At 41.8% G+C, this 24,857-nt stretch overlaps 1 protein-coding gene across 18 annotated transcripts in view; it reads right to left on the bottom strand.

Annotated features, from left to right (window-relative positions):
* Positions 1 to 1,159: 1,159 nt before the first annotated feature.
* LOC114011272 (uncharacterized) overlaps positions 1,160 to 24,857 on the bottom strand; it is a 45,741-nt gene continuing 22,043 nt past the window's right edge. For 9 of the 18 annotated variants that reach the window (XR_008746392.1, XR_008746384.1, XR_008746386.1 and 6 more), the window contains 2 exons: positions 17,212 to 17,976; positions 12,719 to 15,283 (listed from right to left, as the gene is read on the bottom strand). Coding sequence is in view for 2 of the 18 variants with exons in the window: in XM_055799236.1 (XP_055655211.1) it covers positions 15,175 to 15,283 (109 nt within the window). In the remaining 16 variants the exon portion in view is untranslated. The other 9 variants (XR_008746389.1, XR_008746390.1, XR_003553116.2 and 6 more) reach the window with 5 other exon arrangements.

The following is a 24,857-nucleotide window of genomic DNA, read 5'->3' as shown; positions in this document are numbered from 1 at the left end:
CCCTAAACAACTTGTACTTTCCTGTAAGAAATCAGTAACAGTTAAGTCAAGATAAAAATTCAAATGGAATCAGATAAAAAGTGGATGCTGTTACTATCTATGCAGGAACAAATGGGATGCAGAAACCACAGTGTTGCCTTGACAATAAAAAGCATTGGAGTTCTCTTTTTGTGGAACTTGCTAGCAGTGATGTATGGGTGATTTGTGAGAGATATTCTCCTAAACTACAAATGTACCCCCCAGGGCAGCTTTTCAAAGTAGATATTCCTAGGAAAAATTAATTAATTTTTTTCTTGATTTTTTTGAACCTGGTAAGCTTTGAATGCTTAACAGAATTAAATTTTGGCATGGAGTTCATGAAAGATCTCTGATTATTTCGATTCTTTTAACTGATTAAATGAAGATACCAAGCTTTGAGAGCCATGTGACTGGAGCCCTGAGCTATATAAAGGGAACAGCTCACCTGTTTCATGTGGTGTAGAATAAGATGAAAGGAAAGGATGTAGCTTGAAAGCAGGATGGAGAACAGCCAGAGGTAAAGCTACTAATAGCTGGACTGTATAATTACACTTGGTAATGCTATGTGTTTTGTTAAGCTCAGATTAGCATATGATGGTCTCCAGTGTTTTGTATACTTACAGGCTGACTTTCTAACACGGCTTTAAATGGTTTAAAGGGTTTTTTCCAGTGAAAAGCTTTTAAAAATCTGGTTGATTCTGAGGGACTTGGGGGGATTGTTTTCTTTTGAGGTGGAAATACGCACATGCTCTGAATACCAGCATTACATTGGATTCGCCATGAATTTGTGAAATCTTTGTGTTCACTTTAATTCTAGTGTCCACACCACTGCTTGGCTGCTGCACCACCAGCTAGCGAGGATATCTCAATTTGGCAGCCTTGTGTGATACCCCTGGAGTATCGAAAGAGGAGGAGGATTTCCTAAAGACTGCTACTAAGAGCAACTTGAATGGACAGTCTGAAGCATCAGGGAAACAATCGACTCCCTCTGTCTACCTGTTAAAATTCAAGATAGAAATCTCTTTGGGCCGGACAATCTTTGTACTTAAAGGCTGAATAGCAGCTAGCACAACAGACCCCCAGCCCTGTCTGATGCCCCCAGGCTCTGTTGTGATGTAAATAATATGTACAACTCCTTGGGCCAGCTTCAGAGACAACTTTAATAACATGTCAGCGTGAATGAATGCCAAGGGGCAGGAAGGTGGGAATGCAGAGGAAAAGAATTGGGACAGTACATGAAGGTTTCATATAAAGGCAGCTTGATTGCATCGCCACAGTGTGGGCTGGCATTTCAGGAAACACAGAGCTTACAGGCCATTATTTACAGCTATCGGTTTTTGTCGTGCTCAGAGAATCCGTTTAATACTTCTGATGCTGCACTGTTATCAGTAAGAGACATCCAGAGGAAAGTATCCTTTGGGTATTCAAAACCTAAGCTGTATATGTTTATCCACAGATTTGCCTGGCTTAATTTTGCTACATAACAACCTTATACATCTGGGGTGGCTTTTATTACAACAATATCTTCTTTACAGCTAAGTTATTTTAATTCAGTTTTCTTCCTACGTATGGCAAGTTCCACAAGTAATTAAAGCACAGAAACTGAAGACCCACAGCGGTGTCCAGACATCAGATTCAGAGCAGACAACCTCCTTCAAGCAAACAGTTTAGCACCAGCAGCGATTATACAAGTGCCTGAGAGTTCATCCCATCAGCAGGCATGGGAAGAAGTAGCCTCCACCTAATTGTCAAACTATTCTTCAACACTTCAGATGTCCAGCCATGCTAAGGCAAGCTATGAAATGCAGCGAGTGGCATTCCCCAGCTTCTCTCCCACAAAGGCTTCCACGACTTGCCCTTCTCCTGGTGAAAGACAAGACTAATAACGTGTGAACTCTTCTGAGATGATCATCAGCCCCAAAAGTTTTGATAATTGGGAGGCAATTAACCTAATGTGGCAGCTGGGACACAACAATATTCAGACACAAGGAACTAACTCCTAGCTGCTGTAAATCCTAAGTCATGGGAGAGCGTAACTCCTGTCTAGTTTAGCTTGGTTTCTAGCCAACAAAAACCACGTTGGACTTTTTTTTGTTTAAGCAGAGGCTCGGCTAATGGCCTCTAGGCTCTCTGTGCCCAGGGCTCATCCCGATGGCAAGGCCAAGGGGGGTGTTCCTGACTCATCCCTTCCACTCTCCAGCCCTGTTTCTTCCCCCTGTGCGTACACACCACTTCGCGAGAGCAGTTCTAAAGGCTGTGGTCTCACTGGAGGCTTCAGTGTCAGCAAAACTCTGCATCACCTGGGGGAGGACAAAAGTGGCACCATGTGGGACACAGGAGAGCCCTGTGCCTCCTGCCACCCTTCCACCCGGCCGCTTCCCTATCCCTTGCTCATTAGGCCCCTCAAACTACAAAAGCCCTAATGCAAATGAAACACACGTGTCACATGTAACAAGCAGAGGCTCAGCTGCTGGTGAAAAAACAAAGTGTGAAATTACAGTATCAGTGTGAGAGGGAGAGATACGAGCCCTCATTCCCCAGGAGATTTTGAAAGTGTGTCATTTTTTCTATTCACAAGTGGTGTTTAAGGGGCAGCTTTTGGAAGCTGAGAGGAAGACCAGAAGAAAAACAGCACAAGTGGCGCAAGTATTTCTGCCCTAAACATTTGGGACCCTTTTTGGATACAGCAGCCCGGTTTGGCAAGGGGAGATGTGCGTGCACAGCCCTGATGAACAGGTGTGGTTCCTAATGCACTCTTCTGCTCATAGCTAATGCTTTATCTAGCCTTTCTGAAGACCTAACAGCAAATCCTTCAGGGGTCACAAAAAAAAACCCAAAAGGGTACAACTTTCTGGCTGGCTTTTGTCCTCACGGAAGGATTTAGCAATCCTGGGTGAGGAGGAGACCTGCCTGCATTGGGTCTGGCTGTGGTAGAGGATACTAGTCTCTCGCACTCACGAGAATCTGATTTATTTTTAAAGAGCACTTTAATATAGCATAACAGTATTACCACACCTCTTGCTCAAGCAAAGACTTTTTCCAATCTATATCCAGTGCCAGATAGACTGACTATAAAATGAGTTACTGCACCTTAAATTTCTGCCTTGGCTATAGTGATAGGAAGCTAATTAGACAAACTTTGACCATGTCTTCTGGACCCAAATCCACATTACTTAGATACATAAGAATGACCAGATGCGTGAGAGCTCATGCTTCTGCCGGGAGTTGTACTTAAAGGATGAAATAAAGGTAAAGGAGCAGAGAAGGATGGCCACCGTGGGGCCCAAACCAGTAAACCAGTGTTTAAACTCTTTTCCAGCTAAACTTTGACACCGCACACTGTGGCCAAAATATGTTAGAAGCATGTCTGAGGCATGAACGCTGGGCTCAGACCCCATGTAAAACTAAGCTCTAAACACAGTTTGACTTTTCCAGCTTATTCTTCACTTCCAAAGACCAGCACATTGGAGCCAACTGCACATGCTAATCCTGATGGGATGGAGCAGACCAGACATTTCACAGCCCACAAAGCTACTGACCTTCCTGACTCTGGCAAGCTTTGCTGGATGACGATAGACCTGGACCTACCGGGTCTCAGCAGGCCAGGGAACAACGGTTTCAAATCTGGGCTCCACTTCAGCCATCAGAAGCAAAAGCCTTCGGTCAGGCATGAGTGTTTCCTGATGCCTCTTTTACAAGCACCTGAGTTTCTGGGAAATCACTTTTGAGAACTACTGTCTTCTTATAAAAAAATAATGTGTCCTGTTCCCGCTTCCTTATCAGAAGTTGGGCTCCAAACCATGCCCCGATCTCATACAGTCCTCTTTTCTGGCGTTCCTGCCCCTACATAGTCAGATCCAAACATTTCAGATATCACTAAGTATCGAACAGGAGGAAGGGCAGGGTTAATATCAAATTTAGTCACAGGTTGAAGCATCCTTTCTGAAAGGGATAAGCAAAGTTCAAAAGGTAAGAACAAACACCCAAAATAAGGCTGCATCCTCTGAGCCGCACGGTCCCTCCTTTTTCTTAGGTTAGGCTAAGGCCAAAAAGGGGGCACAGCACGCAGCAAGGAGCTGGACCAATGGATGTTATTGCTACTATTTTGCATATAATATTTGTATTGCTATAGCACTCGGGGACCTCAAACAGGGATTAGTGTTCCATTGAACTAGGCGCTATAAAAACAAACACAGACAGACAGTTCCCTGCCCCTGAGAGCTAATCTTTGGCCATTTCTCTGCAGCATCTGGCTAGAGCAGGGCATAAAGAAGTCTATTAGGGTGTGCTGCATGGACTGCACTTAATCTTATTTCTATAACCCTTGTCCTTCCTTAACCCACTGCCCCACTTCTGTTTGTTAGCCAAACTCATCACCTCAAAGTTTAGTTTGTGAGCTTCTTGGACAAAAGTCTTTCTGTCTTTTCATTTCTGTATTGTCATTTTGCATGGTTTTCAGCCACCAAAAATAATACACATTACTGAAAACATGGAACAAAATAACTTCCTTCCCTCTCTAAGAAAAAAATTATATATTTGAATGTGCATCTTGAACTGTTATGATTTTGTACTTCTATAGAGCCTAATGTAATCCTGTGGATCAACGAGCAACACAACTGGTATGGCAATATAAATAAAGAAGTCTGGTCAACATGTATATATGCACCAAGTACTTCTCCAGATGATATGCAGACAAAGGAGACATATCTGTAAAATAATTCTTACTGGTTAAATACAAAAAAAGCTGTAGGTATACTGCATTATGAGTGATAAATTGGATTTGCAGGTCCCCATAAAGATAAAGGAATGTGACAAAGTCAGGGCAATGCAGTCTCGGCATCTCCAGGACCTGGAATGAAATGTGGGCATTCTCCCATCCCTACAGTCATTTCTTCCAGGCCAGCATCCTCTTCCCCTGCCTGCAGCCACAGCAGCTTCAGTTGCATCAGGGGACCATTTCTTGGCAAAGAACGGTGTTAGAGCATTGGTGCTTTCTAACCTTTCCTACAGAATATGGGCGACCTGGACAGAAGAATTGGTAAGCCAGTCATTAAGAGTAGTGGAGTAGGGTGCAACAGCTCTGCCACCATCCATCCGTCCATCCATCCTGAATCCTGTGTAACCCATTCACGCTCTAGAAGAGGGGAAAAAAAGAGGTATTCGTTTAAAAGACTGTACCAAAGAACTATAAACAATACGGGATGTTAGTTTACACAGAGTAGTGATGGTACAGACAGCATCGTGGTGCAATTCACTTCTGTTTCCCCTCCAGGTCATGCAGACCTGCCCAATTGTCAGCTTTAAATACAGCGACTCCTTCTGCAGGCTTGCAAACCTCAAACTTATTCTGCCCAAGACAGCAGACTGCATGATAAAGAGAGTCTCCAAAGAAATGAAGGACACCCTCAAATATCACCCTACTTCTTTTCATGAGCAGCAGAGAAAGGGGGGTCAAAGTGTTTGCAGCAAAGAAAGGGGGGATCAAAGCTTTTCCAGCAGAGAAAGGGGGGGATCAAAGCTTTTGGAGGTGTATCTGCAATCAAGCAAAAGCGTGCAAACTTTGTGAGCGTGCTGCCTTCCCCAGCCTGGAGTGCCACATGCTTGGGGAGGTATGGGGCAGGGGGAGCCCCTTCACAGTCAAGGCTGAGAGCTATTTGGATTAGATGAGGAATTTCAAGTGGAAACCATCTGAATGTGTGTGTGCCCCTCTGTGAAGTTGAACTGTGTTTAAAGAAAACAAATGGCTTCTTATAGTACCTCTGCAAGGTCCAGTTCTAAAGGGAGGATAAGTAAGCCTCGTTTTTCCTGCCATTGCAAACTTAAATGGGATTGTGTGGGGATTTTTACCTGTTCTGAAAGCAAAGAATCAGGAAAAAACCATGACAGCAACAGTATGAATAAACTGGCAAGATACGCTGTAAATAGCTTCGATGCTAAACAAAAATAAAACAACAAAAAATATCGTATTGCAGCCATTTTAATATTTCAGTTTCCTTCCTCACCCCTGCCACTAAGCAGGCTTCCTCAACATGTGACAGGAATAATTCAGAGGGATGCTTGCCAAGTGTTTTCTGACCCAAATCCTAGAGGTACCCTCCATCTGCAGCAACAGACAGCTCGCTGTGGTCTGTCATTACCTTCTGTTTGGTTTTCAACACCAGCTACCCTAGTTAATGAAAGAAGATGCAACCACCGAAGACAATGCACAGACAAACGTTAGCAGCATTTCTGGGAAGCTTTGAGGAAGACTCCTCTAATCTTGAAATAGGCCAGAATACAGAACAATAATGACTGAGGCACGTATATACAAGGGTATTGCTTTGGCGAACGAGGTCAGCTCAGCTGAGGAAAACAGGCTGTATAAAGCCTGGTGGCGAGGATTTAAGGACAGGAGATGAAGGGCAGAGCTAACCGTTCAGTTTCTGTCACAGCACCACACCTACGTACTCAGCCTCTGTCTGCAGGCAATAAATTTCATAGCCTGAAAGAGCCAGGCAGTCAGAAATATTTTTCCTTTAAGACTGAGACCCAGCTCCACATGCGTAATGCTCTTGTATGTAAATGTTTGCACGTGGCCCTTCACATCTAAGGTTTGTAGCAATGCATGGTATTTAGCCAAATGCCATTCCCCTAAAGGGCAGCATATTTTCGTTCTTACAATCTTGCATGGAAATTGAAATGGACATATTTGCACATGGGAAAAGTGAACACATCTCCCCCCAGCTAGGCACTGCTGCATCCCTGGGCTGGTGAAGACCATGGCCTGAGATTTTTCTCTACGCATACCTGACCGTGATTCAGAAACCACCAAGGAAGAAAGTCCCCCACAGAGAATCGAACCCCTCGGTTTGACCCAGACACTAGGCTGGGGATAGGTTCTATTTAGCCAGACAATAAAGGCAGCACTGGCCGCATCAGCAAAGCTCTGTCATTTTGTTCTTCATCAAGCCTCCCTATTTGATGTAACAAACTCCCATTTACCTACCATGTAAACATGCTGGACTTAAAACGCTTGTCTTTGATAAACCATTCTCCCCTTTGAGGATCCATTAGGCCCAACGTGAACTGAGCCTGAAGAGCTACTTAAGGCTTTTGGAGAATTCTTTGGATTTCCAGCTTCACATTTCAGTTACTGGGATGTTTGCATTAAGATGCTTGTCTGAGTTCTTGCCCTGCAGGATTCGGAAAAAGAAAAATGTTCCTTTTGTACTGAACACAACCGGTAGGTATTTAGCTATTTTTTGTGTATTATGACAGTACCATCTGGCATTCATCTGCCGGGTACCTCAGGAGAATGTCCCCTTCCTCCTTGCCTGTATGATGCCGGCCAAAATGATAGAGTACACCGAAGGTTAACTTCCTGTAATGTGGTCTCTTGGCTTATCATGAGTAAGACAATAGTTCCTTTATATTCTTAACTTTGCATTTCACATGTTCTCCTGCCTGCCGGGAGAACAGGGTCATAAGAGATTCTTCTGGGTCAGACACCTCCTAATGTGAAGCCAAGGGATAACGCTAGCAAACTCAGTAACAACAATCCATACAGCCAGTTGGCGATGCACATACAGAAAGAAGGATGAAATAGAAATGGAAATTTGCCCAGTTAGATTTGTTCTGTTCCACTGAAACGCTTTGTACAGTGGAAGCATAAACAAACCGCTGCTCTTAGAAGTCATGGTTCACCTGCTGACTCAAAAACTCATGTCTGTCAACCAGCATGAGAGAGGCCAAGGCGACTATCTGTTTGGGTTTGTCTTTTGGTCTCAGCCTAATTTATCTTGTCAGTTCCAAGATCCCCAATCCTTTCTCAAAAGGAAGTTTGGGCTTAGCCATACCCTCCAATTATTTGATTATTTTTAAGCAAACAAACAAGAACTTGGCACGGACCAGTTCAGATTGACTAGTTCAGCTGCTGAGTAATGTCCTAAAGTTATTTCCCACCTAGCCCCTTCCTCAAACGGCAGTTCCTTCATCCCTTTCAGGATATATACTTTAATACTCCCAACCTGCTTCTTGCAAACAGCCTTTTCAAGAGAAACAAGCCAGTCTTGAGCAATTAAGACCTATAGATCTCCCCTCACTTCCTTCAAAGCCATCGTGGAGGTGCAGCTGAAACCCATTAAATTCAATTGAGCCCAAATGGCCCATAAGTCATATGGAAACTTCCTCTGGGCTTTTAACAAAGAGCCTTGCTTTAAATTCCAAATTACAAACAAATTCAGTCTGTTCAGCTTTCACATAAAACATAAAAATTAAAGAAAACATACAGAGGAAGAGTTGCATCAAATCACGGGGAGCATTATAAGAAAGTACAACCAGCTACTCTTGTTCTGAAGTTACACTCTTCAGTTAGAAAAGTCATATTAAGTCATGGCAATATTTTCTTTAGTCTGGACTGGAAGCTTGCTTTATTCAGTGTATCATAGAGTGAAACTGGTGGCATTTGCCACCCCATTCTCTCCTCTGACTTTTCCCCACAATGGCTAAAAATAATACATATTTACATATAAACACATAATAAGATGTGTATGTATAATGACTATATACATATAATTATAGTCTATCACATACAGCTACCAGACTGTCAGGCTCATATATAACAAGTAGATAATAAACATTTATGTACTATACATACATAACATTAATCGTTGCTTTATTGTGGGTCAGGTTTTTACCAACCTGACAAATTTATTAATGCAGCTTTATATTGGAACTCTCAATCTGTCTGAGATTAGGGATCAATATATGTACTGCAAGATCATAAGTCAGCTAAACACAGAAAAGACCAAGGCAGATACTGAACTTGAAAATTATACAGTAAAATTGTTCCATAATACATCTTTATTCAGAACCCCCATGGGACTGGCATGCTGTAAAAGCCTTTAAAAAGCCTCTACTTGAGGGTTAATTTCACCCTGAGGGCTCTGAGAATAACTGGAGTCCCAGATCTTTATGACTTTGTATCAATTAATGTTTTTTACATTCTTTTTAATAAGAACTTGATGAAAAATATCCTGCTCTACGTATTCTATTTGGCACCCAAGTAACAAGTCATTAGAAGTATCTGAATCATTTTTAAAAGTGCCGTGGAGTAATATTTTCTAAAGATACTGGGTCTGAGAGGCAGACACATGCATGTTCCCCAGACACATGAAATCGAAACAAAAAGTAGCAGGCGTCTTTCCTGGCTAACCAAGACCACGCCAAGCACCACTCGATTCCTGTGCACATCCAATGCCTTTGCCATGGTGGGGCAACATCCCCCCGATGCAGGGGGAGAAGGGTGCCGCTACCTGCTGATGGACAGGGCGCCGGGACACTGGGCTATCAAACCACAGCGACTGAGGCACAGACTTTGCCTCTTCTCATGTCCCTGTGGCAAATGCAGCAAATCCTTTCAGCTGGCTTTGTACAAACCCACTGGTGAGGGCACAGTTTAGATTATTGCAATGAAACAAGCAGCTCTGTTTCTCCCATCCCTCCTCCTCCTCCTCTCCCTCCATCAGCCCCCCTTCTCCGAACCGTGGGCTCTTGCTGCTCCCCTCTTGCTGCTCCCTCTGTACCAGCCCAGAGCTGCTTCAACTCACAGAACAGGCAGAAGAGCACCTCAGCCAAAGCAAACACTTTAACAGAGCCTTATACAACACACAACAAGCCAGAAGGATGACAGAGGAGACGAGGTAGGGCTCTGAAGCCAGGAGCAGAAAGAGGAAAAGCAAGACTGAACTGTGGCACCAGGGAGCAATCTGCTTCATGGACCCACACCCTGAAAGGCATCAAGTTTGTTAAATTAGCAAAAGGAAAGGTCAGCTAAAATGTGTTAGCCTGCATCTAAGCCAAAAACCAAAACAAACAAACAAACAAAAAAAAGGGGTCAGCATAGCATATTAACAGCCTGACTCTCATCCCACTCCTTTCCCAGCATCTCCAGAAACTCACTGGTACTTAGACCTCACTCCTGAGACAGTGATAACAGAAACTACAGAACTTCTAAGGTTGTGACTGAGGTTTGGGAATATAAACCAGAACTAATTTCACAACAATGAATGAAGTAGCACCTAAAAACCTAGAAAGAAAAACAAAAGATGCTGAAATACTTGTTTGGAATAAGTATGTTCTCTGGTCGGTTGGTTTGTTTTTTGAATTGTCCTGAATTGCAGCCACCACAGGAACACTAAATCTGAAGAAGAGTACGTGGGACATGTTGCATTTCAAGTAACAGGGAGGAGAGGGGATTGCTCTCTCTCCGCTGATTCCACACTGCCAGGCAGTAGCAAATTAATACTGCCTGAGAAACCAAGCATGTTGAAATCACCCCTTCTGGTGGATAAAAGTTATCTGAGGACAAATTCATCCCCATAGCTATAATACAGTTACCCTAAGCTTCACAACCCTGCAAATGGCAAGAATTAAAGTGATAACAAAATCCCTCTAAAAACACAAGCCGGTATTCTAGCCATCTGGAAGGAAATACTCCAGTATAATTCAATTGATGTCGTTTAATGGAGGAGATGAGGAATCTGGGGATGAGCCTGCAGCGCTGAACACACCAACGGCACCAAACTGGAGATGCCTGCAAAGACAGCACATCCCCGTCTCAAGTCTGGCTGTGACCCGATTCATCTCGGGTCCACACAAAGACAGAAGAGCACTGGCACAGGTCACTGTCAGGATAATTTTGTTTACAAGCTAATTCATGAGTGCTTTTCAAAACTTTTTTTTTCCCCCTAAGCAAAAACCGTGACTTCTAATTTGAAGGAGATTTAAAAATGATTGTGATTCATGGGGTTTTATGGATATTTCCCAGGGAGTTTCAAAACCCTGGACTTTTTTTCCCACAACTCCCAGGAAATGCAGTTAAAGGTCTCCCACAGGTTGTTACTTCAGCATATTCAGACCAGCAGTGTGGGACGGTCACCAGCAGCTTCCATCCCAACGCCTGCGAGGGGCAGGACTCCTATGGATGCTATAGAAGGCTGTGCCCAAAACCGGGTGGCTTGTGTGAAAACCATTCCCTGGTGTAAACACAACCAGCGTTAACTCAGACAAGAGTTACATGTCATTTCCAGTTCTGTATGTTGCTAATACATAGAGAAACAGTGTAGGACTGGAAGCCAGTGGAACAAACCAGGGGGGAGAGGGGATGCTTGCTCCCTTAAGGAAATGAATATTAGGGAATTTCTTAAGCCAAAAGCACACCGAGGACACCATTATATTTAATGTAAGAATGATTTAGTATTAATCCCAATTTAGCCACTGAGATTTTCAGCTTCGACTGGTTATAGCAAGTAATGCACTGGAAAGTCCTGGCTGAGGCTTCGTCCCTCACCTCCCTCACACAGGACTCCCTCCCAAGAGCTCTGTAAATGTCAGTCCTTCAGCAATGGGTTTCATCCACCAGAGCTTGCACAACATGAAGGGAAACCTTCCGCGTTTTGCTTTCCAGCTGCTTTTCTATTCACCCTGAACATTGCCTTCAGTGATAAAGCTGAAAAAACCCCACCCTTGTTAACCTGACAATATTTAATTCTGGCAGTGCGTTCCGTATACTTCATGAAATATGCAACCCTGTGACTAATGAAGTATTTGCACGTAAGGGCCATTTACAGTAAATTACAGGGCAATAAAAGTAAAGAAAAACCATGAACTGATCAGCCAGCTGTTAAAATGATGCAAAGTGTGTCTTATTAAACATGTGTTATATCCAGATGCTGACTAGGACTCAGCCCTGGGTCCCTCAGTAAAGCTTCACCTTAAAAATATAGGTCTCCCTTTCTGTTATTACACGTTAGCTCCCTGCTTTTCAAATACTGATGAAAAGTTCTCCTCTCTACTGCCTCCCTGCTTTCTACTCATCATGTAAGGGGAGTACTATTTTGATTTTATGCGTGTGATTGCATTCGCTCCTGTGCTAAGCATCCTATCAGCATATGACCAAATAGCAAAGCTGACATTTTTGCCATGATTATCGATGAAATGTGTTTCCTACCTCTGATTTACAAGAGCCCTATTCATGAGAAATGATTAATAGCTCACTAGTGCTGCCAAAAAGCACATAAATCTAGACATCCTCTACGCTCCTGACATGCTGCTCATCGCGTAGATATGTTCAGATCTCTCTCTCCCTCTCTCCCGTTTATCTGTGTCTGATACCCAATGGGCACACACTTGTGCTGATTAGGCAATACAGTTGCTGACTGGGACAATCTTAAGCTTATATTACTGATGGCACCCAATTAGAGGTTGCAGAAAGCAGTGTCCTTCCTGGCTTGTACTAGACAAGCATGATTAAGTGTTAAATGCCTTCTAAATTAACAGGCAGCATCACCCATGTGTCTGTTACAACTTATCAGGTAAGAAACCAGCTCCATTGCCAAGTTTTCCCTATTCGCAGTTAGTCTCCCAGGCTGTAGACTGATAGAGCCGGGAAGAGGGCAAGCTGCGTACAGGCACACACCTGACTCAGCTAATGCTTAACCTATTCAACAAGGTTTCATCACTTGGCATTAAACATGCCTTTAAGTGCCCCACTCAGACGTGACAGATTTAAACAAGCACCATCTGAGCAGGGGCCCAGGATATCATTCTCCATCCCCTCACCACCCCACCCCCTGATCTAACAAAAGCTATTTCACAGTTTTCAAGCATCCTTCTTCTGAAGATCCTAGAGTGTTTTGCAATTATTAAAGGACAGATCACACCATGCCTACCCATTTTATTCCATAATTTCAACGGGGCTGCTAGCACAGCAAGACACAAAAAAAAGTAGCTCATCATGCCTAGTATGTGAACAGAGTATCAAGGTTGCAGTGCTTTCCTTACGTGTATCCAGTATGACACGAACCTTTAATTGTATGATCATGTTCTACTTTACCAATCGTACAGGGTACAACATGCCTTTTCCTTGCTGGCTTTGATGCAGGCGGGTTACAGCTTGCAACTGCTTTTCATTCCCGTATTCATGATGTTCACTGATGTTACAATATGGTGCATTTTTCATTTAAGACACTACCATCAGAGCTCAGAATCATGCACAGCTCCCACTGACTGGCCTGCAAGCCCCAGCTATTACCCCAGCTGTGATAAAAATATCAATAATATTATTAATAAAATAACGATAAAAGAGCACTGTTTTCTCTAGGCGTGTTTTGATAATATTCTTGGCAGTCATGTTATGCTCAGGTTTTTTCCTTCTTAACTTCCTCATGATTAATTACTGGTCCAAGCTTACAAGCAGCTATGAAACTTTGAGCACACCCACCCAGAATTTGGCAGATCATGCATTTTCAACAGATCCTGTTTGCAGCTGAGTTATTGGGCTTTACTACTGCACAAAATACTTCTCAGCACTGCAGAAAGAATTGCACCAATGTGAAGGGATATCTTGCCTAGTTGGACAGTCTTGAAGTGTAAATGTTGCTCCATTCTCCACTCCATGTACCTTATCTTCAAGTACTTTTGCTAGGTAATAGATATGCTTTCTTTAAAGCAGTGATCAACTGTTTCTTTAAAGAGTGAAAAGTGGCCTATATAATTTTCATTTCTCTGCCAAGAATAAGGAAGTTGTTAGTGTTGCTTCTCTGGCCATCGTATCACAAATTCTTTCAGAGGCAGAATAGTTCATTACTGTTTCTTGCCATGACCCGATGTCCAGATACGTCTCCTGCACAGCTGGATGAGCAGCACTAGCCATGGGCGATATCCCTGAGAAAGAAGCTGAGGATACAAACGGGTGTTCATTGCGGTTGTATTTTGTGCAACACTGTTTGCAAAGTATGTAATCACACAAAGCAAAATATCCAACAGTAACAGCCACTTTCTTTGCTCAGCACACCCAAGCCTCCTTGGCCAGTGAGTCATAAGCCCCAAAGAGCCTTGACTCCCCGCTTGCTCCTAAGCCACACTCACAGCTTCTTACCTGACTTATTTCTTCCGCTGCACTTGAAAATGGTCTCTCAGACTGCGTGGCCTAATTCTGCTCAGCTTTTGCTTTGCTTGATTACTGCCTTCCTACAAACAACTAAAAACATGTTTAAATATTCCTATCGTTTAGCCTGAAGGAAAGCTGTTTAGCACATTTAACATCTTTACCCAGATCTGAGACTTTCTACAGATGTAAGAACCATCTGATGGCAGCCACTAACACCTTCCTGTATAAAAAATATACTTCTAAAAGAACAGCTACATGCAAAGTAAATAGAGAATTCTTCTATAAAACAACACAACTTGCTGCCTCAAGTGCAAAAGGAGATTTTAAAAAAAGGTTTCTTACAAATAATGGTATTTTTTCACTCTCATTTCTATAACACCTGCAAAGCAGAGCAGTTAGGATGAGGTGTTAATTTTATCATCTTCCAAATGGCAGAATGAAGGCAAATGTAAACTGCAATGAAACCCCTGCCTACTGGGTATCTAGCCACCTCTCTGCTTTCCAGATAATACAAAACCTTTATTTTCCTTCACGACCGGGCTGAATAACCGAGAATTCAGTAGATTACACACAAAAAGACCCACACCAAAAAAACCTTCCCGTGTATTTTTACCAGTCCATATCTTTTCTTGGCCACTTCCCTGGGAGCACAACACACCAGCTTCTCTGACGTAACACCCCGTAGGAAACATTATCTATCAGGGTTGGCTGCACTATCTAATTAGAGATCTCCTGACAGCTCATCTTCACTAAGTTTCATAATTATGTGACTCCAAGCGTCAGCGATCCTCACTCAGCAGTTCCACGGGAGCTTTCTCGGTAGACACCGTTTATCGTATTTCTTTGACTTTCATTCTTATTTCATCATCTGCAGTACTCAGAACAGTTTTCAGATACCCTTTTTTCCACAAGAGATGTTGCTTGTTGCTTTGCAGACTCATATTGAAAGAAGCGCAGAGAGGAATAAATGACATTTGGGGTATTTCATTACAGCTGTAACCTCAACAGCAGGAGGAAAAGAGAGAGAAATTTAAAATAACTTTCGTTCCTCTTGTCCACAAAAAGATACTGTCAAATTACATATTTGTGTTCTGGCGGTAGATGATACATTTACAAGGGCTCTTCTGCCTGTCTCCTTTTCTATAACAAAATGCTCTTCCTCAAGGTTTGGGCTATTTCAAGGATTGTTCAGCGCTGGCTTATTCTATGGCTGACAAATGCATGATTTAACCACGGAATGCCCAGAAGTAAGTGCAGGAATCAACATTCAACTTGACCTTATCCTCCTTTGGCAGGTGCTGTAGTTTCACAGAGATGAATACGGCTAGAAAAACTCTGAGGGAAAGAAAAAAAAATAGTTATTTTCATGGATCATTTGTCCTAACTTTCCAAATTCGATTACTATTTATTTATGAAAATAAGTACAAAATAGCATTGGAATTCAAAGTAGTGACATAAAGAACCATGTTACACTGAAGTTTCAAATGGTACCGTGCATGTTCTGGGTACCATTTTGGCCATTGTTAAATCAAAACAGCAATCTGTCTACTTAAAGTTCATGATGCCATTTTGTCAGTAAAGAAATCAATCCTGATTTAGTAAGGAAAGTAAAAGTTGGGTGGTTCTGGCACCAGCAGAATCAAAGCACATTCCGTTATTAGCTAATATGAGCAATTTTGTTAAACAAACTACACCTTTGTTCTGTAAATTTTGGATGTTAGGCTTTGGACAGATGTTCCCTGCTGGATGCAGACAAGCCAGGGAGAGGTTAGAGCCCCAGCTGTTGATCATCACTTCTTTGCAGAGGTTACTGCTCCCTCACATTTGTTGGCAGAGCTTGCTTATAGAAACACTACCGAAGCCACTTCATGTTAAAGTGAGTGGCGTTACTATTTAGACAGTTTAAGCTAACTAGCACAGCTGCTGAAAGAGTTCGTGCCTGTCTGTACCTTTAAACTTCCACTCTTCACAAGGCTGCAAGTTTTCCCAACTTCTTGTCAGGGCAGAAGCTTTTCTCACCTTTTTGTGTAGGACCAGAGATCAAATCCCAAATGCCACACTTGAATATTTAGCCTTAAACACCACCTAATTAAGCACTGACAATTGTGTTAAATGTGCTAGTGAACTACTGTCCTGTTTCAACTCTAACTTTCTGCTTTGATTAGCTTTCACACCACTTTCCCACCAAACTCATGGTCTTAGAAACAACAATCAAAATCTGTGTTATTACACTGTGCAAAGGCATCCTGCAGACCTGTGTGACATATCCAAGGACACAACATGCACAAAGTGCAGCTCTGATGCAGTGATGTTGGCAGGCACTGGGCAGAACACAGTACTTCAGATACTCTGTGACGCTCTAGACAAGCTCCTCATCTTTATCTGCTATTTTCCCACCTACAAAAGAGTAAGACTTCTGCAGAGTTCTTTGAAATCTGAGTGAGAAGTGCTATGTGTTTGTGTATGATAATTGTTATTAAGAATATTGATCCGCTATTCCCTGGCAAGTTAAAAAAAAAAAAAAAAAGAAGAAGAAAACGCATCATACAGATATTTCATCAACAAATAATTAGTATTGGTATATGAATGGTTATGACTTTAAAATAATGCAAGGTCTATTTTCTCACTCTTTCATAAGTAATACGTATCTATGAGAAAATTCCAATATAACTGCAATTAAGGGATGCATTGCATTTAGAACTGTTTTTGAGGGATTTTTTCTGGTTTTTCTCCTGGCAGGATATTGATTGAGCTGCCTAAAATGTCATTCACAGCAGGCTATTTATGTGATGACGTTTCTATCCAAGTGAAATTGCTATGTCTAACACCTTTTTCCTCTCCAAGGAAAAATATTATTTTGCAGACAAAATCGGAAGTTATCCAAGGGTTTAGGAAAAGAATTTGCTGTTTCTTTCCTTCAGTGCAGAATTACTTTATTTTCATGCATTTGTCTACCTCCTCTACTGCTTCAGCCACAGATAATACCAAGTAGCAAATCATATGCCAAAAATCATATTAAAAGAACATTACCGAAAGAAAGTCAATCACTCAAAACTTACAACCTTCCAAGATTTCCCAGACAATTGCATTTCAGGCCCCTTGGCGTACACATTGCATACAAGACTACAGATGACATGACTATTTTTTCCTAAAGCCATTTCCTCATTCAGTGGACAGACTAGATTCTAATTGTTACACACATGAATGTTCAACTTTTTTTTTTCTTACTGCTCTCTGTGAAGCACCAGATCTTATTTACTGACCTGTACTCAAGACTTGCTACAAAGACAGGATTATGAATGTCTGTTGACTTTTCTGTCATGCCATCCTTGTACTACTCAAGTGCTTTGCAAGTAAGAAATCACCCGTGTGATTTTGTGAATGGGATGAGCTTCCCCTCATTTCCGCAGGTGAAAAGATCATATAATGAAAACCTGGAAAACAGTAGTTATTAAGAACCTTCACTTAAATCTCCACAATTAATTTACTTTCCACCACGTCTCTCCTATGTTTTAACAGTTATTGAGTTCTTCTTGCACGTGTGCCAGGACATTTGTAAAGCCTGGATTCTGGTAACATTGGGACACATCACTTCTGCCTCCCAATTATTGAATTATTTTTCTAAATCGTTGGAGCTTCTCAACAAAATGGATAGACACATTTATTTTTAAGACAAGTGAAAAAGCAACACATTCCTCTTAAACTTGTTATCAGGGAAAAAAACAACCAAACACCCATTTTTTTCTGAAGCTTTAGATATTCAGCCAGATGCGGTCTCCCAATCTGTACATTTTCAATCCAAATAATATACATTTGACAAATTTATAAGCAACTGAAAACAGGATCTTGTGATGAAAAGTGTCAAGCAAACTTAACTATAGGTGGCATTCACGGCTTCGCCTATAATTAATATCTCCTATGAGGAGTCTGCCGGTAATCCAGATGAGGCAGGCAGTGCAATGACTCTCTGCATATCTACACAAAAGAGCGAGGCTGCGTTAAGAGGTCTCATTCATTCCTCTGATGATCTGAAACAAACAGGCATCAAATGATTTATACCATGTAATCAGTGTGCACAACCTCAGCAGAGCACCTGAATACAGCACAGAAGCAAAAATGAGCATCTAAACCCCCTTCTTGACATTTCCACATAGAAACCGGTAAGTCGGTGAATTATTACCGCGTAAGGAAGCCAGGAAGCAAAACTTCACTTGCAAACAAACCACTTTTAGCTAGCTTGGAAGAAGTATGTGACTTTGACCCAGCCAGTTTTTACCCTGGTGAGTCACAGCTAGATCTGTCCTGACACAGCCAACAGTAATTACCCGACATGTCTTCTTATGGTTGACACTATTCCATAAAGGAAAAGACAAGAAAGGAAAAGGCCTTGTCCCTAATACACTTGGCTCTGTGCCACTGTAAAGAGCACCTTAAAATGTGACTGACACCTGCATTCCCCTTTGTCTTCTTACTCTGCTAATGTTTCTAAAGTCAGCTTTTCTCCAGCTTGGTTCTTACGTGTGTCTACAGACTACATGAGTGAATCACTGCTCTACCACAGCTCATTTACTCAACATACTACAACATACTGTAGTCGCATAAAGGGCTAAGAAATCCTTGATGATTTGAAACTCCTTTCGTATACTACTGCACTTAGCAGAATCACTAAATTATAGTAAAATAAAATCTGTTGTTAACTGAATAATTGTTTTATTTCCCCCCATGGAAGATGGAAGGAAGCATATAAACAGTTCATGTCTTTTTATGGAAATGAAGACCAACACATTCAACTAGCTAGGGGGTGGTTTCCCTGGTTTTTAAATCAGAACAATATTTTTTAGCACTTATTTATGTTTTCAAGATTGTCTTGACATCTGTTCTTAAAAAACACAATGAAAGGCATGCTTTTAACTATAAACACGGATAAAATACGGTAACTCTGTTTTCCCCTGCTGCAGAACTGCCAAGTAATAAGGATTTGCATGACTAAGCTTCTATTATGCTGACATATGCAAAAATTAGGAACAATCATTCTTTCTCATTTGAAAACACTTAGAAGGGAAACACTCCTTTTATTCTCCTCTAGGACATGTTGAGCCTTGGACAAGATGAAGAGTATCATTCAACCAAATCAATTTTTAAATGGACATTTAAATGCTGGCTTCTCTTAAGCACAGACACTTGGATAGCGACCTTATTATGTGAGCTAAAGGTCACTAGGGATTTAACTAACACTTGCAAACATGCAGTATTTCATTTGACATGTCTTTAAACAGAAACCACCACACCATTTGGAATCCACTTCTTTGAACTTAAATAAATGTTTAAATAAGCTTCTTGTAGCACCTTTGCAAAAATCCTGGATCTGTGATCTATACATTTTATTAAAACAATATCCAGCTAAAGGCTAAAAATGTTAATAACCATTTTCATACTTGGGTGCTTAAGGTTATTTTCACACCAGTAACTACCATTGACCAACTTACAACTGGGAGCTACATCTGTGGGTCCAATTGGCTTGAAGTGACTGGCAGGTGCTCAGCTGCCCAGACTCAGCCTATTTTAGGCACAATTTTTAAAATGTTGCCCTCTTTCAGAACAAAATTTCTCTTTATTTACTCAGTATCTTCCATTGTACTGCACAGTATATCACAACTTAGATTTCAACATAGATCACAACAAAATGTAAGTAAAATGTAATTCTGGCCAACACATTTAGCATCAGTGTTCCTGTTTGAGGTCCTGTGCGCAGCCGCAAACTCAGATGTATCTCCAGTCTATCTGGAATATCTAGATACCACATACAAAATAAGACATAAGCTTAGCATTTCTAATAAAAAAAGACAGTCTATTTTTAAAGATAAAATCATCAGTTGCAAAATGTTTGGAAACCGGCTAACAGAGTACAACTATGATGTCATGTTTTACTATAACCTCGTATAAACTCCCAGGTAGGGTGAATAACCTGTGGAAGTCTGTGAGAAAGAAGCACTTCCAGGGAAAACAGATGATGCCCACATTTGTAAAGATGCAGAAAGAGAGCTAGTATTCAACCCACATCAATCTCAGCCTCTTGCAAGGAATTAAATGGACTCTGGATGGTGAGCTTGGCTTGGCCGGCAATTACAATTGTTGACAAAAAGATCCTTAAAGTTACTAGAATTGTAATTAAAGCATGGGGGCGGGAGGGATAGCCCCCTGCCACACTGCCCAAATGCATTGCTGGTGCCATCACACCTTTGACATCTCATTGCTGCATTCTGGATAAACTTTCATTAATGGTTAATCACCAGCAGCCATTTTCAGCTTAGTTTTGTACATAATGAGGCTTAAATGATTGTGCTATCTGCCTCTTTCCATCTGTTTACCTCTTCCCACTCCCTCCCTCTCCCTCAACTATCGTCTCAGAGAACTTTCTGAGCTGCTGGCCAACCCAAATTAGTGATTGCTCTGAGGGAAAGGCAGGCAGAGCTCAGCTGCTACCATTGGCAGCAACCAATTGCCGAAGCAGTAGTGGGCATAGACATTGCATGCCCTGCTCTTTACAGAACGGCACGCTGCAACAGAAATGGAGAAAGGTCCACTATGTGCACTGTGAAGGGGAAGGGATAAAGGACAACCCGCCAACGGAAACCACATTTTATTAGTCCCACTGCTCACAGGCTGGCTTCTTTCGTTGGTGATTCTCCCCTGTATGGTCTGTTTGCATTTTAACATATGACATGACAGCACTGGTACTGTCAGAGCAGCACAGGGGAAAATGCGCTGGTGAAAAGACAGATTTGCTTTCCTAGTGACCTCTCAGTGGTCGCCTGGAGCAAACGAAAGATGGAGATGACTTGAGAAATAGAAAACAAATTTAATAATTCCAGAATAAGGAAGTAAGCCTCAGTACAAATTTTTTCAAGTAACTATGCATGTACGTACAAAATTGGGATAGTTTTTTGCGTACTGGTTTTTCAGCTTTTCAGCAACTCACCAAGTATTATCTTAATATTGAGATAATAATTTCCCTTAAAACTTATCAGTAGCTAGCAAGTGTCCTGAAGAAGACACACCTTTCTTCTCTCTTTGTTCCCCTCCAGGACCACTCTCCTTAAGCAGAGAGTCCTTTGTACTAGGATTTAGGCTGAAAAACCCACGCTCACAATCACAAGAAAATCAGATAAATAAGGATGGAATTAACCCATGAATTAATTATTTGGTAATACTGTCTTCTAGATTAATGTCTCCTTTGGATTATCTGATGAATGCTGCAGTTAACTAACTTTCTTTTGATCCTCCTACTGGGAAATATAGAAAGGATGAGATGGTGGGGGTGGAAAGATAATTATGCTCAAGAAGATGACAAGTATCTTATCCATACTAGGAAGGTTAAAACCAAGTAGCTCCTTCTCAAGACTCTTACTACCAAGTACAGATGCCAGTGTGAGGCTGTTTAGCCAGTTTCAGATTGGTACATGTTCTCGTGCTCTTGCGACACATGGCATATGGTGAATGCATTGAGACTTGTAAAAAACAGTGATTCATTGTTAATCGTTCAGAAAAGAGCCAGAGATTCATGGTAATCCTGTATTTCTGGAAAAGTACACCTACACCCCAATTCTTATCTGTTTTATGAAACAGAAACTGCAGGTGAGGTTGAGAACAGAATCTGGATCTTGATCTGTCCTACAACATTTTGGGGAGTGTCACTTAAATCCACAGTTAATCTGTGCAATATTATGTATTGTGAGCTGTGGAGATTCAAGAAGTGACCCCACAGTCAGGAAGATCTGGCATGAGTTATGCCCTCTTCCATGGTGGGCTCAGCCTCAGACAAGTAGCTTCACCCATGGGCTGAACTGGATCTCTTCTGCATTATAATGGCTCACTTCTGATCTCCTGTTTGGACACAATTACTTTTCACAAAACAACTGCATTTCACTTGTGCCTGTTCCAGAAAAGTATTGATTTGCATTTGCATAAGAGGCCTTTTAAGTAACTTTTTTAAATTGAAAACTTGCCATTTCCACTCTCCCACCTGTGATTATCCATAGTTAAATCTCAGGGTCTGAATTCCACACTTTGTTATCTCCAATGGGCCATTTTACCATTGAAAAAAGACATGTTAATTACTTCTCTTATTCAAAATAACCTTCAGTGCAGCTCCAAGCTTAGCAGGAGAGATGTTCAGATGTTTAGCAATCCCTGTCACTTTCTTTCCTCCTGTCTCATCAACTCCACTTAGCACCAGGAGTGAAGAAATCAAGAAGACAAGCCAGCCAAAGTGAGACCAACCCTGTAGAAGAAGAAGCTCATAAAAGACATAGAAGGAGTAGGCACAGCAAGTGGACTCTACCAGTCTACTCCAGGCTCAGGGCTCTTCCCTCTGTCCTGCAAGAGCACAGCATTTCTGTGCCAAGTTATCAGCGCATCAAAGGCTCCAAGGAGCATCTTAGGAGGCTTACACTGGGGCATTAAAAGCTCGCACTGGAGCAGCTGTGGTGCTGCCCTCAGGAGCAAATGCAATAGCAGCAGGGGCTATCTTCATCAGGTACTAGCCCTGCACTGGGAAAAAATTAACTCCTAGGGGACTGCACGTACCACATACTGCAGGCACTAAATGCAGAGCTAAGCATTATAAAGTCTTGGATCAAGCTGGGTAAGCTCTCAGGAATTCTGGGCAAGCTTTGGATTTGAAACCGTACTTCACTGGGCCCAGGCTCAGTTCTGCTGTAAATCAGAACCGAGGAAACATCACCAACAGATAAACAACATCATAAATCCTGGTTCTTGGCTCCTCTTTTCATTGCAGCACATTGCATGTGGCACCAAAGACACTGAAAAAAAATGCACCAAAAAAAATTTAATAATCTTTAAAATTGTGTTCTTCCTCCCAGTTCATCAATTACATTAATAACACCATCAATATGCCAGAAGACAGGCCTTTCTCTAAGTAAATGAGATCTAAGTCTGTTTTCAACAAATTAAAACATGCCAATAAATTAAGGTGTCATATACGGGCCAGGTATAAACTTCATCCAGGCCAGAAAAAGTGCTAGCAGCCATGACTAAATTCAGCCCCTACGTGCAGAGGACTGGCTGTATTTTTTTGTATCTTGTTAACAATGCAAAATATTGAGGTTATTGTTTAAACATATCTTCCAAAGAATACAGGAACAGTTGGAAAATCAAGAGATAGATGATGTGATAGGGAGAAGTTTACATTTAGATCAGTTAGTCACACTGCACCTCCTGGTTCTCTGGAAAATGTAAAAAGCAGGAAAGAGAGTTACATGGGGCAAAACAGCAAGAAGCACATAAGGCTGGGTTTGTTCAAAAGTGCTTCCACAAAAGAAACAGCCATAGAGCTATCCAATCCAACCTCACATCTGCTTCCAATTTTATAGTCTTCTGTGTCTTTGATGAAAATCCAATTTTTCCCAAAAGGAATTGCAGCACAGTTGAGTAAAGAAAGGTCTATTGATAAATCTAATGCATCTTTTACAGAGCGTGATGCTTCAGGGGGTTAGCGGTGGGGGGAGAAGGGGGTTGTCTCATAATGTTGTGCGGCATCTCTAAAGCTCCCTTTACATGTCACCACTTTCTAACCTAAGATGCAGTATATTTAGAGCAAGACTGAACTAGAGGCTCCAAGCTAGCTCCTTTTTTTTGTCGGAGTCCCTAGGCATCTTAGACACTCGCCTCCATCTAACCAGACACAGCATGAGATTTTTTTAGCACGTTTTTAAGCAACGTAAGGTAGCACAATTCCAGACCTACTTGACAGCAGCGTGTCCTTTTGACATCCTCTCCAAAGAGAACAGCAAAGAATAACACTTCAACGATACATAGTGCTTATTTTATTATGTTTCTTTCACAGGCGCCCAAGAAAATTCCTTATCCTACAATGAGCACTGATCAGATAGTTCTTATGGTAATGCTAGACCTACCTGCGGGGTAGTTCTCATTCCAGCTACTTATATTAAACTCTTGGCCCTTTCAAAGTTAACAGAAATCAAGGGATGAGACACACTGCTCCTGTTTCAAGGCACACAAAAACTTTGGGGTCTTGTCTGTCATCAGCCCACTATTTTCTGCTCTCCAGCCTTGTTGTCAGAAACAGTCCCCAGGCTACACAGGACACATAGCTTTTCAGGGGGACATGAAAGATACTATAAATTGCCATCTGACACAATTGAGACAGAAATCTGACTGGTATAAGGATGCAAAATTCCACTGAAGTCAGGGGGCCCGTGCTCATTAATGTCAAGGCTTCATTTCACCCATTAAAAAGTGAACTGTCAGCTAAGCTATGCTCTGTGAACTCTTGTGGGATTTCCTGCCGTCTTAAGTTACGCACTTCCAGTTTACCTACGAGGCCAGTCTAAATGCATGCATTTAAAATAAAATGCATTTCTAGAGACAGGGGATAGACTGTTTATGTTACATGCTGCTTCCACTGTCAAAAGAAAAAACACCTAGAAATATGATTTTAGTGTAAAAGCACACCTATCCCCCTAACCAACCTGGGCGGAGGAAAGGCAGACTGCTCTTTGAATGAGATAGGAAGGACAGGACAACTGTAGGACAAAGGCCTTAGTGCTGATCTTGCCTCTTTTGCAATGTAAATCTGCAGGGATTGTACAAGTTAACCTGCTGCTTAAGAAGGAAACAAAAAACAAAACCCCAAAACAAAACAGCCCAATAAGTTTTTCCTTTCCCGCAGCCAAGACAAAGCTATGAACGATGCGATACTAGTGCTAATTTACTTAACATAAATTCTTTTTTGGGCACCTGTCTCGGGGTCTGTGGAAGCATTGGGACGGGATAATCCGCTGAATGATCTTTAATCAGACAGTAATATTAGGTGCTAATAGCGCTGATAAAGGGGCTGTTTAACCCAACTGTTAACACAAAGGCGTGC

Source organism: Falco peregrinus, chromosome 3 (genome assembly GCF_023634155.1).
Source record: "Falco peregrinus isolate bFalPer1 chromosome 3, bFalPer1.pri, whole genome shotgun sequence".
In the NCBI taxonomy this organism is placed as follows: Eukaryota; Metazoa; Chordata; class Aves; order Falconiformes; family Falconidae; genus Falco; species Falco peregrinus.
Note: the sequence above shows the minus strand (reverse complement) of the source record. Positions and strands in the feature narration are given on the sequence as shown.